Source organism: Equus asinus, chromosome 7 (assembly GCF_041296235.1).
Source record: "Equus asinus isolate D_3611 breed Donkey chromosome 7, EquAss-T2T_v2, whole genome shotgun sequence".
Lineage (NCBI taxonomy): Eukaryota > Metazoa > Chordata > Mammalia > Perissodactyla > Equidae > Equus > Equus asinus.
In genome coordinates this window covers 41,242,593-41,260,920 of record NC_091796.1, presented here as the reverse complement: position 1 = coordinate 41,260,920, position 18,328 = coordinate 41,242,593, and the positions used below count along the sequence as shown (strand labels likewise).

General features: G+C 41.2%; 1 protein-coding gene across 1 annotated transcript in view; it reads left to right on the top strand.

Annotated features, from left to right (window-relative positions):
- Positions 1 to 205: 205 nt before the first annotated feature.
- The window catches only part of RNF125 (ring finger protein 125), a 36,379-nt gene continuing 18,256 nt past the window's right edge, over positions 206 to 18,328 (top strand). The window contains exons 1-2 of the mRNA XM_014845365.3: positions 206 to 591; positions 15,348 to 15,501. Coding sequence (XP_014700851.1) covers positions 428 to 591; positions 15,348 to 15,501 — 318 coding nt within the window. The 5' untranslated portion in view covers positions 206 to 427. The remainder of the gene's footprint in view (positions 592 to 15,347; positions 15,502 to 18,328) is intronic.

The window sequence follows — 18,328 nt, the reverse complement described above, 5'->3', positions numbered from 1 at the left end:
GATTCTCATAAAGATGACCAGGCCCGCACTTTCCTTAACTTGCCACAGTGGGGAAGAAGGATGTGCGATAACCTAGAAGGTTCACTGGCGGCCCAGGTCCTCTGCTCTGCAGTTGAGGTTTCAGGTTTCAATCCTCGCAGGACCACGAGACGCTACGGCGCGCACCGCGCGGTCGCCGCCTCCGTCTCCGCGCCTGCGGCAAGGCACCAAGCGAGAGACAATTTCAGACGCGCGGCCGCGCGCTCCGCCTGCCCTAGAGCGAGGTTGGGCGCTGCGGCCGAGGCTGCTTCCAGGCTGCGCTAGCGGGGCGCGCAGGGAGGCGGCGATCGCAGCTGGGCCGGGACTTCCTTCCTCCCTCGTAGGACAACAAAACAACCCGGCAGCAGGCGCGGAGCTCTTGGCAGCTGGCTGGGCGAGAGGCGCCGCGATGGGCTCCGTGCTGAGCAGCGATAGCGGCAAATCCGCGCCCGCCTCGGCCACCCCGCGGGCCCTGGAGCGCAGAAGGGACCCTGAGCTGCCCGTCACGTCCTTTGACTGCTCTGTGTGCCTCGAGGTGTTGCACCAGCCTGTCCGGACCCGCTGTGGCCACGTGTAAGTGCTAGGGGAGCTCGATTTGCGTGCCCACCCGCTGGGGAGGGCGGTGTGTTGGGAGAGCTGAAGGCATGGGCAGGGGAGGGCGGTTTCAGAAGGCAGCACTTGGGAGAAACTGCTGCAGGGAGAAACCTGGACCCGTCGAATGCGGGCCACGGGAAAAATGCCCAGTTGGAAGGTGACACAGGATTGCAGGAGGAGAAAACGGCAACGAGCGGGCCCTGCAGTCCCGCTAGAACTGACTCCTTCCGAAGTCCAGGTGTGAATGCCCTGAATGGGCATCCCAGGGGCGGGACCCACAGGGAGCCAGGGCTGGGGAGGGTGGACTTTGCAGGAGAACTCGCAGCCGCCTAGGCGCAAAGCAGCGGGCCCCCGCAAAGCAGTTATCCCGCTGAACTCGGTTAATCGAGCGGTGCTTACCCCCCACCCTCTCACCCCCGGGTCGGTTTTGTTTTGCTGGCTGTGTGCACGTGTTCCAGAACGCTCACTGAGGCTCGTCTCTTGAGCAAACAAGGAACTGTGCAAACTGTCTTTCCACCCCCATCTCCCTTTCCCAGTACAGACACGCAGATCCCTCAAAGATTGTCAAACTGGAACGTCCAAGTGACTTTGTGTCAGTCGTTAGAGTTTAACAACCTGTCAGGGTGGAGTCTAGGGCTTGAACGTTGGCAGCAAGCCCGTGAATGTAGCCGTTTAAAACCCAGCCACGAAGGGACAGGAGGTTGCAGACCACCTGCCTTACGCTCCGCCTCCCCAAATGACTGGAAAGTAGAAATAAAAATAACTGTCTTAAAAACCGCGAACTGTTTAACTAAAATTCGCTGTTAGGGTAGTTTCAAAGAAGAGTGGAAAAACAGAATCTCTATATAAAATTGGCACGTCCTCAATATGTGCTTGAGTAACTAGTACAGTAGTGGGAGTAGGATCTGTGAAATTGTGTTCTCTGTTTACTTAGAAGCTTTCTTTTCGTGAATGCACGGGTGTGTGACTGAGTGTGTGTGTAGGGGCGGGGTTGCATAGAGCAAGAGCGGAAGCCCACTTAATGTCTTTGGACGGCCGACTAGCAAATTTGCTGAAGAGCCAGGGCAATACCACAATGGCTAGTAAGTGCTTGTGGCTTCCTAGGAAAAAAGAAGTACCATATTGTAAGTGCAAGTGCACAGAATGTTTTCAAAAGGACTTAGGTGGGCCTTGACACCTATAGCTTAGTGCCTGAGAAGCATTTTTCACCACTGAGAAGCCCGGCGGTGAGCCAGGGAGAAAAATCTGCAGCCCACACAATGTTTAAATAAAGAGTGCCTGGGCATTATTTTGTGGCTGTATTTTCAGGGCCTGCTGTTTCAGCTTCCTACTTTAAACTCAGGGCTCATTTACCTACGATCTTTTTTCCCAGCTGTCCAGATGTAGCTCATTGACATATGGAAGCCCCGATATTGTTGTGTAACAGTATAAAACGTATCGACTAGTTCAGGGCAGTGATAACCTCTGTGTTAACATTAACACTTTGAAGTGGCACCAAAGATGCACAATGGGCATCAAGTTGAAGATTCCTTTTGTAGAACTGAATTAGGCAGCTTTGCTGTTGGAAATTGGTATCTGATTGGAGATTGTGTTCCCCGCTTTGTATTTTGAATGCTATAATTTACAGTTTGCAGTGTTTTTGCTTCTGCTAAAGGGTAATATAAATTTGCAAAATGTTCTCTTTGTTAGAGTAAATAGGAAACCAGCAACTGGAAAAATAGTCGTAAAGTAGCACAGCAAGGGCTGGATGAATTGCCTTCCCTCACTTTACTGTTCTTTGTTTTGACAAATCTACGTCCATTGTTCTGGCCTCGCACAGAGTTTCCATATTCCTCCTTTTGGCAAATTTACTTGGGCCCCTTCCGCTTTATAAATGTTAACTAGAGTCCCTTCTGCACTGGAGATGGTGAGCGCTGTAAACACCATTTGTACTTCCTAAATGAATTACTTTCTTCCATGGAACTTAAATTGGAAAATGAAGAAAGGCGAATGAAACCCCTCTATATTATCTCACATTGAAGCTAATTTCCAAACTTGTTGAACTAGGTTTTTTATGCTTTCTGTTTATAAACCTATTTCAAATCAAGCAGGTATAAGAATGGCAACAATACCTTGAAGGAATAGGTATGAAGCATTTAGTAAATTGCAGTGTTGCAGTAGAAACAGTGAGCATGATAGAGAGCAGGATTTGAAATTCAACTGCCTTCAACCAGCTGTGTGACCATCACATTGCTTAATGTCTTTGAATCTCAGTTTCTTCATTTTTAAATAGTGTGAGTAATGGAATTTTTATGAGTATTTGAAATGTAAAAGTAGCCCATAATAAAGGCTTAAAACATAATTTCTGTCTCCTTCAAAGTCATTCTACAAAGCAAAAACCCATGAATTGGATTATTTCTTATCTCTGTATTTTCTTTGGAATAAAACTGAGCCACAAAAGATAGATCTATCCCATTTCCAAGGTGTGCTAGATAGCCTTACTTTTAGCTTAGTTCTTTTTCCTTTGGTGGACTTTAAGAAGTTCCATTTTAATGTTCTGTCATTTCACATTGACTTTTATTCATATCACTGTATCAGTTGTCAAAATAGATTTGGGGAAAGACTTGCTGCGTCTGCCTTCTCTTCTGTTATCAGCGAGCTGGGAAGGAGGGAGAAGATAAGTTGAAGCTGTATAAATGAAACTGAAAGAGAGTCTGATTTACATTTAGAAGACATGTGCAAAGAAATTTGCTTTCTGATTGGATATGGTAGATATAGGGGAAGAAAGAAATCAAAGACAACTCCCAAACAGGTGACAGAGATAAAGAGGGGTGGAGTTTAGCTCAGGAGGAAGTTAATGAACTCATGTTTAGGCCTGTTGAATGTACAGTAGTCTGATAGGGAATGGAAATATCCCAGAGACACTGGGAGAGTGGGTTTGGGGAAAGAGGTCAGAGCTAAGGGAGTTATCTAAAAGGATTAAGAGGTTGTGAATGGGCCTAAGTACAAACTGGAGCATACATGTTATAAGGTACAAAGAGCCGCATCTCCATTGAACTGAGTTGGATTAAGTTGTTCTAACTCCCAGAGTTTGCCTAATTTTTTAAGTGAAACTTGAGAATAATTCTGAAATGCTTTCAGGTAAATGGATTAAAACGTTTCATTTGTGGTCAAGTATGGGCAGGAAAGCCTGCACCAAATTAGTGGTTCTCTAAGTAGAGTCTGAGAGTTTCCTGATGCGTTTTAAACTGACTCAGAAATATACACTAGTGCTTTCATTCTTTTTTTTTTTGAATTTTAGTCTATTTTATTAAAAAAAATTTTTTGAGGTATAATTGACATATTATGTTAGCTTCAGGTATACAACATAATGATTTTTATATTTGTATATATTGTGAAGTGATCATCACAAAAAGTTTAGTTTACATCTGTCACCACACCTAGTTACAAAAGTTTTTTTCTTGTGATAAGAACTTTTAAGATCTACTCTCTTAGCAACTTTCAAATATGCAATATAGTTTTATTAACTATAGTCACCATGCTGTACATTACATCCCCAGGACTTATTTATTTTATAACTGTAAGTTTGTAACTTTTGACCCCCTTCACCCATTTTGCCACCCCCCCTCCCCCACAGTACTTTCATTCCATTCTTATGGGAGATGTGCAATCGCAAAGACTTCTTTTTTAACCTAGGTTAAAGCTACTTATCCTATTATTTATTATACATATTTGTTACCTACTTGTGTATTATCTGTTAGTAAGGGCTCTCCAGAGAAACAACCAATAGGATATATGTATGGGCAGAGAGAGAAAGATTGATTTGAAGAAATTGGTTTACATTATTGAGGATAATCTCTTTGGTAAAATTCAACTGATTATAGATGTTAACCATATCAATAGAAGAACTTCACAACAACACCTGGATAAGTGTTTGATTAAATAACTGAGTACTATAGCCCAGCCAAGTGGACACGTAAGACTAACCATCACATCCGTCCCATGAGTTTTTAAGGGTTGTTAAAATCTGGTTATCAAAAACAAAAGTTAGATCATTATCAGGCTTTGCTAGATGGTCCTTCAGAATTCTACTAAGAAGTCTGGCTGTGGGGCAACCATGGACTATATGTTGCTCAAGCAGACAGCAGGAATCCACACAATTTTCTTTAAATTAAAGTCATTCTTCATTTAGCTTTGTCATTATTGTTTTGGGTTGTTTGATTGGATTGACCATGATATGAGGTGCATTCATTTATTGATCCAGCAAACATCTCCTGCTCTGTGCTGAGCACATAGACCCAAATCCTATCCTCTTGGAGCTTGCATTCTCATGGGGAAGATGGACAATAAACAAGATATGAGTGTTAAGTATATAGTTTGTTATATAGCCATAGGTGTTAAGATTTAAAAAATAAGGCAAAGAAGGGCTGGTCCGGTGGCGTAGTGGTTAGGTTCACACACTCCACTTCAGTGGCCCGCGCTTCACGGGTTTGGATCCCAGGTACAGATCTACATACCACATGTCAAGCCACGCAGTAGCGGCATCTCACATACAAAAAATAGAGGAATATTGGCACAGATATTAGCTCAGGGGCAATCTTCCTCACCAAAAAAAAAAAATAATAATAATAAGGCAAAGAAATAGGATAGGAAGTATGTAGGGGAGCTGTGATTTTAGGATATTTAGAGCAGTGTTTCTTGAATTATCTGTTGTAAAGAACCAGTGAGGTCTTCTTGTTTTGTTTTATTTTGTTTTAATTTCTAGCCCATCACAGATCAATACTTTTGTAAAATAAAAAACGTACTATGGAAAAAGGAAATGTAAAAGTACGAAAGATATGTAAAATACAAGCTCTCATTATAAAACTTATCATTAGGAGGCCAGCCTGGTGGCAGAGTGGCTAAGTTTGTGCACTCTGCTTTGGCAGCCTGGGTGCAGACCTATGCACTGCTCATTAAGCCATGCTGTGGCGGCATCCCACATACAAAGTAGAGGAAGATTGGCACAGATGTTAGCTCAGGGACAATCTTCCTCAAGCAAAAAGAGGAAGATTGGCAATGGATGTTAACTCAGGGCCAATCCTCCTCACCAAAAAAACCCAAAATTATATATATATATATATTATTAGATTCAACAGACATAAAATTACTCTGTCAGATTTCTATGCAGGTTTATAAACACTTCTCTCAATTTCTGTCCTTAATTAAGCATGAACTATTGATAAACAGGGCCTCATTTTGAGCAGCCTTGGTCTACAGGAAGTTAGAGGTTAAGGAAGCTAGTTTGGCTGAGCCAGGTGAATGAGGGGCAGTTGTATGGGGTCTGAGGGCTTTTTTAAGAAGTTTGGTTTTTTCTTTGAGTGAGGATTTTGAGCAGTCATGGCATGAGCTGATTTAGAAGAATCCCTCTGGCTGCTATGTTGAGAATACACTGTAGTGGGAAGAGCAGGATGAGCAGGGTGAGTTAGGAGGCCATTGCAATAATCCAGTTGAGAGACACCAGGACGTGCACGGAAATGGTAGAGGTGGTGAAAAGGGTAGGATTTCAGATATAGTTGAAGGTATAGCTAACAAGATGGATTCAGTGTGGAGTTGGGAGAAAGTGAGGAATCGAGGATGACTGCAGAGTTCTTCCTTGGCCTGAGCTAAGGCTGGAGTTGTCCTAACTGAGATGGGAAAGACTGAGAGGACAGGATGAGGATCAGGGTTAAGTCAGGAGTTCAGTTACCGACAAGTCAAGTTTGGGACAGCCAAGAGGAGATGTTGAGTAGGCAATTGGATATCTGAGTCTGCAGTTCAGAGGAAGATCTGGGCTGTAGATAAGTAAAATTGGGAATCGTAAGCATGTACTTGATATAAATCCATGGGACTGGATGAGTTTGTCAAGGAGTAGGTATAGTTAGAAAAGAATAGAGGTCCAAGGACTGAGCAGTGGTGCACACCAACTTTTAGAAGCTGGGACCTGAAAACCAGAAAGGCAGCAGCCAAAGGGGTAAGAAGGAAACCATCTGGTGTCCCGGAGGCCCAGTGAGTGCAAGAAGTATTTTTTGAGGGAAGAGGGCTGCACTGAATCCACTGCCACTTAAAGGTCAAGTAGATGAAGACTGAGAACTGACTATTAGATTTAGTACTGTGGAGACTATTGGTGACCTTGAGAAGAGCAGTTTCAATGGAATGGTGGGTTCCAAAGCCTAATTGGAGTGCGTTCACAAGCGATCAGAGGAACCTATTAGAGACAGGGAGTATATCATCAAGTTATCATCTTATCATCAAGTTGAGAGGCAAAAGGAAGGAGAGAAACTGGGACAATAGCTGGAAGAAGTGGGATCAAGAGAGTTTTCTTTTAAGAGAAGAAGAATTTTGTATGCTAATGGAAATGAACCCATAGTGAGGGAAAAATTGATGCACAGGAGAGAGGAGAGAATTGCAGGAGCAATGCCTTTGAGTAGGGGAGAAGTGCAAGGATTTACACTGGGGAGCTTGGCCTTAGCTAGGACAATGGACAGTTCATCCATTTAACAGAATGTAGAGTATTAAATGAGCATAGATGCGGGTAGCTGAATTGAGGTAGTGCGAGGTTGTAGTTCCCGTCTCCTAGCAAGTTATCATTGACATAACATGACCTGTGATTTGACTTGAAGACAAAGCTTTGCGGTTTAAATCTGTACCATCCATGCCACTGATGCTAAAACAAATGTATATAGAATGTCTCCTCATCCTAAAATACTTGGGTAGGTGTCGCTTATAATAGGACGAGTGGAGTCTTTTGTACCATCAAGGTCCAAAAACCCCTGAGAGCCATTGCTCTAATAAAGAAATGCTACTTTCCATGTTGCCTCTTCTGTGAGGTCTGGCACTTAGTAGGGGAATTAAAGAATAGCTCTAAAGCAAAATGCAGTTTGCATACTTTGGTGAACACCCCTCAAGTGGGAATAACCACTCTATGGTGCCAGCCAGCTGATGCTATTAATAGTAATAGATAGGAGTTCATGATAGTTTTTGAAATCCATTCCTTTTATACACTTACTCATCTGTGCCTGTATTACTGAGAATTTCAGAAAGACGTAATTAAGCTTCCTCTGGTGGTTGGACGGCTCCGTGTTTACTTAGCAACATTAGGGTTGTCATAGGCAAATTAAATATTAGTGACCTCTTAAATTATGTATTCTCTAACAAACAGAACCTACATGATGTAGCAGATTGAGTTTTATGCTGAGATTCTCCTTAGAACCTGGCTGCTGGTCCTTGGACCAGCCCCCACTGCAGAATCTCAGGCCTCACCTCAAATCTACTAAAGCAGAATCTGCATTTTAACAAGATATCCAGGTGATTTATATCCACTTTTAAAAGTATAGCCTTAGATAATCCTATTTAATTGGCAATAAGATAAAGCACGTTGAGGACCGTGTTTGAGAGTTGTAGAGGCACCCTTCTAAGATTTTAGGTTAAAGGAAATAAAATTTTCCCTAGGGGGCTAAAATTAAAATCAACACATAATGGAGTGTAGGGATATGCAGAGTCAATTTTTGGAGGCTGAAAGCTTCCCAGGATGGACTTTGAATGTAACCTAATTGAACACATGAACACGATGAGGAAATCTTGAGGGGCAGGGCGTAGCTGGAGGGCCTATGCTCTAAGAATAGCTGCACTTGGGCCTCTCCAGGCTGACTCATCATTGGTGAAGAGCGAGTGGGTATGTTGGTGTGTGTGTTTATTGCCCTATATTGGAATATTTTAGCCTGAGACTCTTATTGTCACTTTGAATAACAATAGCAGCTGCCCCCATTCTGTTTACATTTTCAAGCTCCCCAAGCCAGCTCAAGATTTTAATTCTGCTTTGTAGTGGCATACCCACAGTGAGGCAGCCTAGTGTCAAGAACATAAGTAAAAGCTTAGTTCAGTCACATGTTGCCAACAGCTCCTTCCAGAACCACATTTAGGGACAATGTCTGGATACTTCTTTTGTCTGTCTGGCCCTAGGCCCAGTGGAGTCGCTCATGCATCCCATCCTCTTAGGGTTCAGTTGTCCTCTTAAGATTGGATCCATCATTTCAGCCCATGTCCTCAGCTCCCCTTTCTCCCTTTGCTCCAATCCTTTGCTCCCCTCTTCATTAAAAGGGTTTTATTGCTAATCACTTAATTTAGGGAAAGAGAACGAGGTTAATAAAATAACCAATGGGACTGGGCTAATTAAGTTTCCAGCCGGTTTCTGAGTTCTTGGTCATTATCTAGTTCCTGATTGATTTCTTCAGGAGCTGCCAACTCAACAGGAGGGAGGCAAGTGATGTAAATGAATGTGGAGGGTGCGTACCTCACAGGAAGGGGCACCAACCCGTGTAGCCACTCAAGACTGTGAGTCCAGAATTGCAGCTGATAGCTTTTCAAGAGAAGCCAGAAATTTGGGTTTATGTATAAAATCTGATTTTAAAGCAATTGCCATTTTTTTTTCTGAATTTTTGGAAACTCATTCCAAATTTTTGAAAACATCGAACCAGTCTAAAAAAAATGAATTGACTTCCATCCTCAGCTTCTATCTTTCATCTAAATTCTCCTTATTTTGATCATGTCTTTTATAACTCGTCATTTTCAACCACCTTATGGAGGGGGGAGGGGGCAGACAAATGGAAATCCCTTATTCTCTTAGGTTTCTGACCATTTCCATCCCTTGGGTCCTCACAGAAGGACACAACACTCTTATTTATTAATGGGAACGTTGGGCCCTGCCCAGAAAATTCTTTGGGAAATTCCCCACAACCGATTTAGTTATTTCAATTTACTGGTGGTTTACTGAGTAGCTACTATGTGCCTGGGGCTGTGTAGGAGGGAGGCCTGCAAGATTCTGAATGGTTCTGTAATGTGTATGTTTCTCTGGTTATCGTGCAGTGTTATTGTTACTGACCTGGTGTCACTGTGGCATTTTCGTCTTGTTGTGTTGTATTTTTCAGCTTTATTGAGGCGATACAGTACAATTCACACATAGTGTACAGGTTGATGAATTTTGGTAATTGTAAATAACCGTATTATCACCACCACAAACAATACCTAGAACAGTTAGTTCCATTACCCTAAAAAGTTCCCCCAAATCCTTTGCAATCAATCCCCTCTGCAAAAGCCCCCAGCCCCAGGCAACCCTATCTGCTGTCTGTCACTAAGTTTTGGAATTATATAGTAAGTAGTCTTGTGTTTGACTTCTTTCACTTAGCATAGTGGGGCATATATTTGTCGTCATTTAGTATAAGTCCTTTTGCCTCTACTTCCAAAATAAATCCTAAATCTGCCTGTCCACTTCCCTTGTCTACTGCTGCTCTGCCAGTCTAAGCACCCTCCTCTCTTGAACTGACCCTTACAATGGACTTAAAATGGGGCTCCTCGCTGTGGCTCTTGCACCTCAGGAATCCTTTCTTCACACAGGAACCAGTGATCTATATAATATAAATCAAGTCATGTCACCCTCCTGTTTAAAACCCTCTGATGCCTTCCCAGCACTCTTAGCTGTGGCTTTATGGTTCATCTCCTACCTACTTCGCTATCCCACGCATCTCCGATTCCTCTCCTGGGGGCCCCCAACATTTCAGCCATGCTGGCTCTCTATACCTCAGTAAGATAGTTCCTGAATTTTGTACCTTTTGTTTTCAGCTTGGAAAACCATTCCCAGATCTTCCCAAGACTGGTGCCTTCAAATATCATCTCAGGGACCACCCATCTGACTGCTCCCTCTGCCCCACCCACTCTATTTTTATTGTCAACTATTTTGTTTTTCTCAGAGCATTTATTATTTGCCAGTCTATTTGTTTACCCGCATATTTCCTCCCTCCCCATTCCAGAACACTGAGAGCAGGGACCTTAGACATGGTCTCATCTCTTGCATGTTGAACACAGCCCGGCAATAGTAAGCTATTACCAAAAATTTCGCCAGCTAATGCGTGTTTATATGGGTGAGGCTTGGAAGATTCGTGCAGGTTTATGTTTTCTCTCATAAACTCTTCGTTATGTCCATGAAATAACTGTTCTTGCTAAAAGCCACACAAATTAATTTTTTTAAATTTTGTATTTCCTCTCTTGGCCTTATATTTCAAATCATTCTGTGCTCTTGAAATTTATTTCAATAATCATAAATGCAATGTAATCTTTTCCTCACACTGAATTTGGATGCCATTAAAAGTATACTTTTAAAAATATTTTTCTCGGGGCGGCCCAGTGGTGCAGCGGTTAAGTGCCCACGTTCTGCTTTGGTGGCCGGGGGTTCAGCGGTTTGGATCCCAGGTGCGGACATGGCACCGCTTGGCAAGCCATGCTGTGGTAGGTGTCCCACATATAAAGTAGAGGAAGATGGGCACGGATGTTAGCTCAGGGCTAATCTTCCTCAAACAAACAAACAAAGAAACAAACAAAAATAATTCTCATTTGGGGCTGGCCTGGTGATGTGGCGGTTAAGTTTGCACATCCCACTTTGGTGGCCTGGGGTTCGCCAGTTCAGATCCTTGGTGTGGACCTATGCACTGCTTGTCAAGCCATGCTGTGGTAGGCGTCCCACATATACAGTAGAGGAAGATGGGCATGGATGTTAGCTCAGGGCCACTCTTCCTCAGCAAAAAGAGGACGATTGGCAGCACTTAGCTCAGGGCTAATCTTCCTCAAAAAAAAATTTTTTTTCTCTCAAATCACATCCTATTAAAAATTTCAGGTCTCTCATCCTCCTAACATTGCCCTTCCTAATTGTCCAACTGAATTTTTCTCAGGAGTAAAGACAACTTAAGTCATAGTAAAGTTGAGTTACACATGGTTAAGTAAAGAAATATTGTCATAGCAGGTGATTAATTTTCTCTAACGTTTTATTACAAAAAATTTCAAGCATACAGCTGAAAGAATTGTACAATGAACACCCTTTATCCACTACCTAAATTCTACAACTGTTAATTTTGCTATATTTGCTTTTATCTCTCACGTTAATACATACCTAAATCCATCCATCAACTCATATTATTTTTTGATGCATTTAATAGTAGGTTGCAAATATCACCACTCTATCCCTTCTCATATCAGCATGCATGGTATTAATCACAGTCCAATGTTTGTTCATGTTTTTTTAGAGGTAAATTACATACTTAGCGAAATGTACAGATCTTAGATCTAACATTTACTGAGTTTTGACAAATGTTTAGCCCAAACCCCTATCAAGATATAGAATACTTTCATTACCCCCAGAAAGTTCCTTCATGCCCCTTGCCATCAAATCCCCATCTGTGTACCCTAATAGGCAACCGTTGTGATTTTTTTTTTCTACCATACATCAATTTGGCCTATTCTAGAACTTCATATAAGTGGACTTAGACAGGATGTACTCAGTTGTGTCTGGTTTCTTTCACTCAGTACATCTTTGAGATTCATCCATGTTGTTGCATGTATCAGTAATTTGTTCTTTTTTATTGCTGTGTAGTATTCCATTGTAGGAATATGCCACAGTTTATTTTCTTGTTAATGGACACCTGGGTTATTTCCAGTTTGAGGCTATTATGAAAACATTCCTTATGAATATTCTTGTATAAATGGACGTATGTTTTCATTTCTCTTGAATAAATAGGGTTGGTATTGCAGGGCCAAGGGGTGCCTGTATGTTTTGTTTTATAAGAAACTACCAGACCATTTATCCCAAGTGGCTATGCGTGGTTAACTTTTTAAAAAACTTATGTATTGTGTAGGTAATATGGTCATATGGTTCAAATTTAAAATTTGACAGTGAAAACACCCTCCTTCTCCACATACCCCTGCTTTCCAGTTCCCATTTCTCCAAGAGGTAGGTAAATGTTCTTACTTTCTTTATCCTTTTAGATGTTTTTACACATCTGCAAAGCTACAAGTTCTCATCCTATATATACCGTTCTGCGCTTTGCTTTCTAAGAGGTTTTATTTTTGAGTTATCTTGTCTATGTGCCTATTAATCTAGTTTATATATATATTCATTATCTAAACCTGAATAGCCCCATATGGATTCTAATTAGACAATTCATAAAATGCTTGATCACTTGTATACTTTTTATGTTAATGTACTAGAGGAGGGATGTTAAATTCTCCAGCTCTCGTGACTTCAATTTGATGGCTGGACCTTTAGGGAAAGAATTTTAACCTCAGATCTTTTGAACTAAGCAGTTGTGCAGTCCAGCTTCTGCACCCCAGCAAGTGAGACTTAAGCTACAGTGGCATCCAATTCCTCTTCTTATTTGTAACACTTTTAAAAGTTGTGGTTTTTATATATTGTAATCAGTAAGTTCAGTCTGTTCCAAAACACCTTGGTCTTGATGTGTTTTCTCCATTTAATAATCACTTTTATTAAAACAAGTACAGCTTATTGACTGATCTACCAGATTTGCAACTGATATTCTCACATATGCGATAACATCTCTATGTAACACTATCGTACAGGCGTAGGGAGGTTTTAGTGAGGGACTTGATGAAACAGGCCTCATGGATGCTACTTATCATGAATCTCTATGAGGCATTTCCATTGTCGTAGTTATCAGTTGTAGTTACAAAAACATATGCACAGCACTTAGAAAATGCCAGCAGAAATGTCCCCTGTGTAAAGCCCACTGGTCTCTACATTGCTGATCTTATAATTTTGCTGCTTCTGCTTGTCACTAGGAGGAATTGAGGTGATTAAAAAGACTACAAACTTTGAACCCTTACTGAAACTATTTGAGGTTCAAAGCCCTATTGTCTTCTGGCTGTGTAACCTTGGCAAGTTGTTACACCTCCCTGAACCTCAGTTTGCCGTCAGTCAAGTGAGGAGAAAGCAGAGCAGCATCTTAGGATGACCGTGAGGGCTATGAGGCGATGTACATCAGGGCCCACCCGAGGACTTGGCTCCAGGATTAGCCTTCTGCTGGTGTTGGCATAAAACTCAAATAAGTTGTGAGAAAAGGGGGAAGACCAATTATTTGTCAAAAAACTTTGCTGTCTGCTTGCTCCTCAATTACGTAAGTCAATAATTCATGTCCGAACCACAAGTGTTGTATTAGAAAGGTTAATTATGAGTTGAGCATTTGGACCATTTGTAGTAAATGCCCTTTGGGATTCCATTGTGAGAACCAATCCTTAGGGCCTCAAAGAAATGCCAGGGCAGACTGTGCCTTAGCATTTACAATCACTCAAGGCAGAAAAAAGTGAAACTACAGCAGAGGACTTAAGTCTCTTGATTCTAAAAGTATTGCTCTTTCCAACTGGGGCAGCTGTGGTGGTGGTGGGAAGAAAAGTTACTGAATTTTAGACAAGAAAACCTCAGCTTTAGACCAACCAAGTTCAAGCACTTTCTACAGATGTGCCTTTGCAGAAGTAATTTAACCTCTATGTACCTCAAATTTCCTCCTCTATAAATGGAAATAATCTTTCTTAGGGGTTTGTTCAGTTAAATGAATTAAGGTATGTGGAAGTGTTTTAAAAATTTCTAAAAAACCGGTGTATCTACCAAGTTGAAGTTACATCAAAATAAAAAGTTACCAAGCAGCAATAATAATAGCAAAGACACTTAGGGAAAAATGGATGGGAACCTAGGCAGATCTGGGGTTCTAAATAAGGAGTGGGATGGTTCCATCAAGCTGTTGCTGAATCAGTCTTTGTGTCACTCTGTTTAGCATTCAACTTCAGAGAGAGGGTTCACGTAGTCTGGCCCACATCAGGTGCTCTCGCCTTCAGCAGGGGATTGTGGGCACTTTGAGGTCCCACCAGATTGTATCTAATACGAGGTTAGTTTCTGCAGAGCAAAATCAGGATGCTCTTGCAAGAAAAAGGGGAAATGGATGCTGGGCAGGCATAAACATCAAGCAAATGCCTCCAGAACAGTGCAAACGTCAGCACCCTCTGAATGCATATAAGAATTTTATAACGGAAGTAGAAGAGAGTACATTTAAGAACCAGCAATGGCCAGTATAATTGGGAGTTCAGTTTTTGAAATTTCATTGAACTGCATAGCTATGATATATGAACTTTTCAGTATGTGTAGTATACTTAAATTTTAAAAGCTTAACTTTTGCCATGTGTTAATAGTCCCAAATGGGTAATTATATGCTGAGTACTTTAAGAGCTATCAGATCTTGCTATCTAAATGCTCATTTTTATTTCTGTGTGTAGTTAGCCTTCAACAGCTCCTATAAATAGGTTAAGATTTTCTGTGAATTCTGTTGACTATGCTAAGATTTTATTATGATCATCTTTAAATAAATCAGGGAATATATTTCTTGACTTGGAGGATATTCCTAATAGTGGTAATACTGATGAGATCATTTTCTGTATCTGGGGATGACTTTAAAATTATTTTATAAAGAATTATAATGTCTTGTATTTTTACCTTCTAGACTTGCTGCTATCTTCTTATCTAACATACAAAATCCCACAGAGCAAAGACCTATTTTCCCCCCAAATTTTAGATATAATAGGATTAAAGAAGAGAAAGAATACAGTGTATATCCTTTGAGTTATAGTTTTCACTATGTATATACGAATGCTATTTCACCACTCTGTCTATATTCTTTTGTTTAAATGCGTGCAGTGCATATGGTGAGAACATGTGACCCCAAAGAAGTCTTAGTGGGAAGGTAAGAGATCCTCTGGCGAATGTAGGATGCAAATGGACCTTTACTTTGGCAGTGCAGCTCACAGTGTACGAGGTATCATTAGAATATGGTTTACACACGCCAATACGCAATGGTGGCGCCTTTATACCTCTTAAGGAAAGTGATGTATTCTTGGTTTGTTTCCGGTAGATTCTGCCGTTCCTGTATTGCTACCAGTCTAAAGAACAATAAGTGGACCTGTCCTTATTGCCGGGCATATCTTCCTTCAGAAGGAGTTCCAGCAACTGATGTAGCCAAAAGAATGAAATCAGAGTACCAGAATTGCACAGAGTGTGACACCGCGGTATGTGACCCTTGCCTGTGCTCACGATTACTGGCTTAGACCTCTGAGAAGATTGTTATGCAGCTAATCACTGTACCTATGCCTTTGACCTCATCCTACCCCGACTTCTAAAGTTTGTTGTCTCAGCCTCTCCCCTTCCCTTTCTCCAATTTCATGTGTGTAGGCTGCAGTAAAATTGTCACCTGACTCCAACCATCACCTAATTTTTCCAACAAATGCTGTCATCGACCACCCCTATTTCCTCTCTTGCTGTAAGTTCCATGACCGCCTATTCTGTGGCCTCCATTCATGCTCCTCTATTGCAGCCCACCAGTGAATAGCTTTATTATCAAATCCAGTGGCATAATTCCACCTATGTTATTCTGGACTATGTAGTATTTATCTCTATTGCTCACTTCCTCCTTGTTGCAGTTTTCCTCTTTGATACTATACTAGCCTGACTGGATCATGTGAGGTGTTGGAAGCTGTGTAAAAGATTCTAGATTTTATCCTAAATGCAATAGTGAGTATAGGAAAAGGATAAGCTTTTGATCGGGTTTATATTTTGAAGACATCACTCTAGCATGTGCGTGGACAATGGTCTGGAGGGGGCAAAAGTGGGATTGGTGAAGCCAATTAGGCGGCTGTTAGGATGGGTCAGGTAAGAAAGCTGGTTTAGGGTGATAGCATTAGATCTGGAAAGAGGTTGTTTCAAGTATTTAGGAAAGAGAATTGAAGGAAATTGGTAATTGACTGGATGTGGGAGTGAGAGAATGAAGTGTCAAAAATGCCTCCTAGGTTTCTGACATGAGTAGGTGAAGGTGTTAATATGGGGAGCAGATTTGGAGAAGAATCCAGAGTTAAGTTTTAGATATGTTAAGTTTGAACTGCTAAGGGGAGGATATTTAGGGTATACCAGTCTAGAGATCAAAGAGAGATTATGTACTGAGGATCTGAATTTCTTTAGAGAACTTTCTTTTTTTTTTTGAGGAAGATTAGCCCTGAGCTAACGTCTGCCGCCAATCCTCCTCTTTTTGCTGAGGAAGACTGGCCCTGAGCTAAGATCCATGCCCATCTTCCTCTACTTTATATATGGGACGCCTACCACAGCATGGCTTGCCAAACGGTGCCATGTCCATACCCGGGATCCAAACCAGTAAACCCCAGGCTGCCAAAGCAGAACGTGTGCACTTAACCACTGAGCCACAGTGGGCCACTGGGCCAGCCCCTAGAGAACTTTCTTGATTGTTAAGCTAAACTGTAGCCTGTTATGCTCTCTCCTAGCATCTTGTGCTTTTCCTTTATAGCACTTACCACCATTTGTCATTATGCTTTTATGATTTTTTAATTTAATGTCAATTGTCCCCACCAGATTTAAGTTCCATGAGGGTAAGCACTGTGTCTGTTTTATTGGCAACTGTGTACCCAGCACTATGAAAAGTGACTGCACATAGGAAGTGCTGTATGCATTTTTCTTTTTTTTTTTTGGAATATTTATGTAAGACAATAATCTATTCGTGGCTGCCTGACTACAGAATTTATGCATGATCTTTGGAGTTAGACATCCTGGGATCCAACACTGATTCTCTGCATTATTCTTTGTGATTTGGGGCAATTATTAATCTAAGTTTTTGTCTACCTCCTTGAAAAATAAGGAAAAAGGTAATGTTCATGTCACAGGCTGATTGTAAAGGTAAATGATAAAACATCCAGCTCTTAGCATGGTCTGGAACATTGTAAATGCTCAAAATCAATAGCTTTGTACATTCATAATAATAGATTACTGCTTATTTTTACTTTGATACTTTTTGTCACATATAAAATTCAACATGCACAAAATCAAACTCATCATATTATTCCATCATCCAGTTCTTCATCTCACCTTTCGTGTCTGTCAGAAACAAGAACATTCTCTCAATTATCTTGGGTGGAAGTCCCTTTCTTTTTTTCATCTACCCATTTCTGATTATTCACAAGGATTTTGATTTTTCCTTTGAGATATTTCTTGTATCTGTCTCTTCCTTTTCATGTTATTCGTCTTGCCCGGAATACTGCAATTCCTTCTATAGCCATTTTAGACTCTATTCTTCAGAGTGCAGGCCACATCTACATTCTGTGAGGTCTGGCCTTCATATTCCAGTACCTAGCATCAAACAGTTTCCTATACACTTGTCTACATATCTTTTTTTCCCCTCCATTAGATTATAAGCACCTTTACCACAAGCACAGTGGCTTATGTTTCTTCCGCACTCTCTCACAATGTCTTACTCTATGATTTTATCAATTCATTTGTCAGCATATAGTCCCCAAATTGCTTCTTTTTTTGCTGAAGGAGATTAGCCCTGAGCTAACATCTATGACAGTCTTCCTCGACTTTATATGTGGGTTTCTGCCACAGCATGGCTGATGAGTGGTGTAGGTTCACACTCATGATCCAAACACCCCAACCCACGAAGCTGGACCACTGAAGCTGAGTGCACTGAACTTAACCACTACGCTGTGGGGCTGGCCCCCCCAAATTGCTGATTTATATGAGGAATGCTTCTCTTTGTTGATGAAGGAATACAAAGAGGAAGAAAGAAACTTTTAACAAAAGTAGTAAAGAGACAAGAGAGCACTAATGTGCAAAGTTGGATTTTAAAGGTTGTAAAACAATCTGATTTAAGAGAGCTACCTAGATTGGTCCTAGTTTTTACCTCTTTTAGATAGATATTTGTAAAGTAAGGATTTGTCTTTACATTTCCACTTGATTTTATTTTTTACCTTTTGTTAAGCAATTATAACTGTTTCCTTGACATGGTAGGTTTCATATTTGAGGTTTAACTTCCGTAGCTTGGGCAAAATGAAG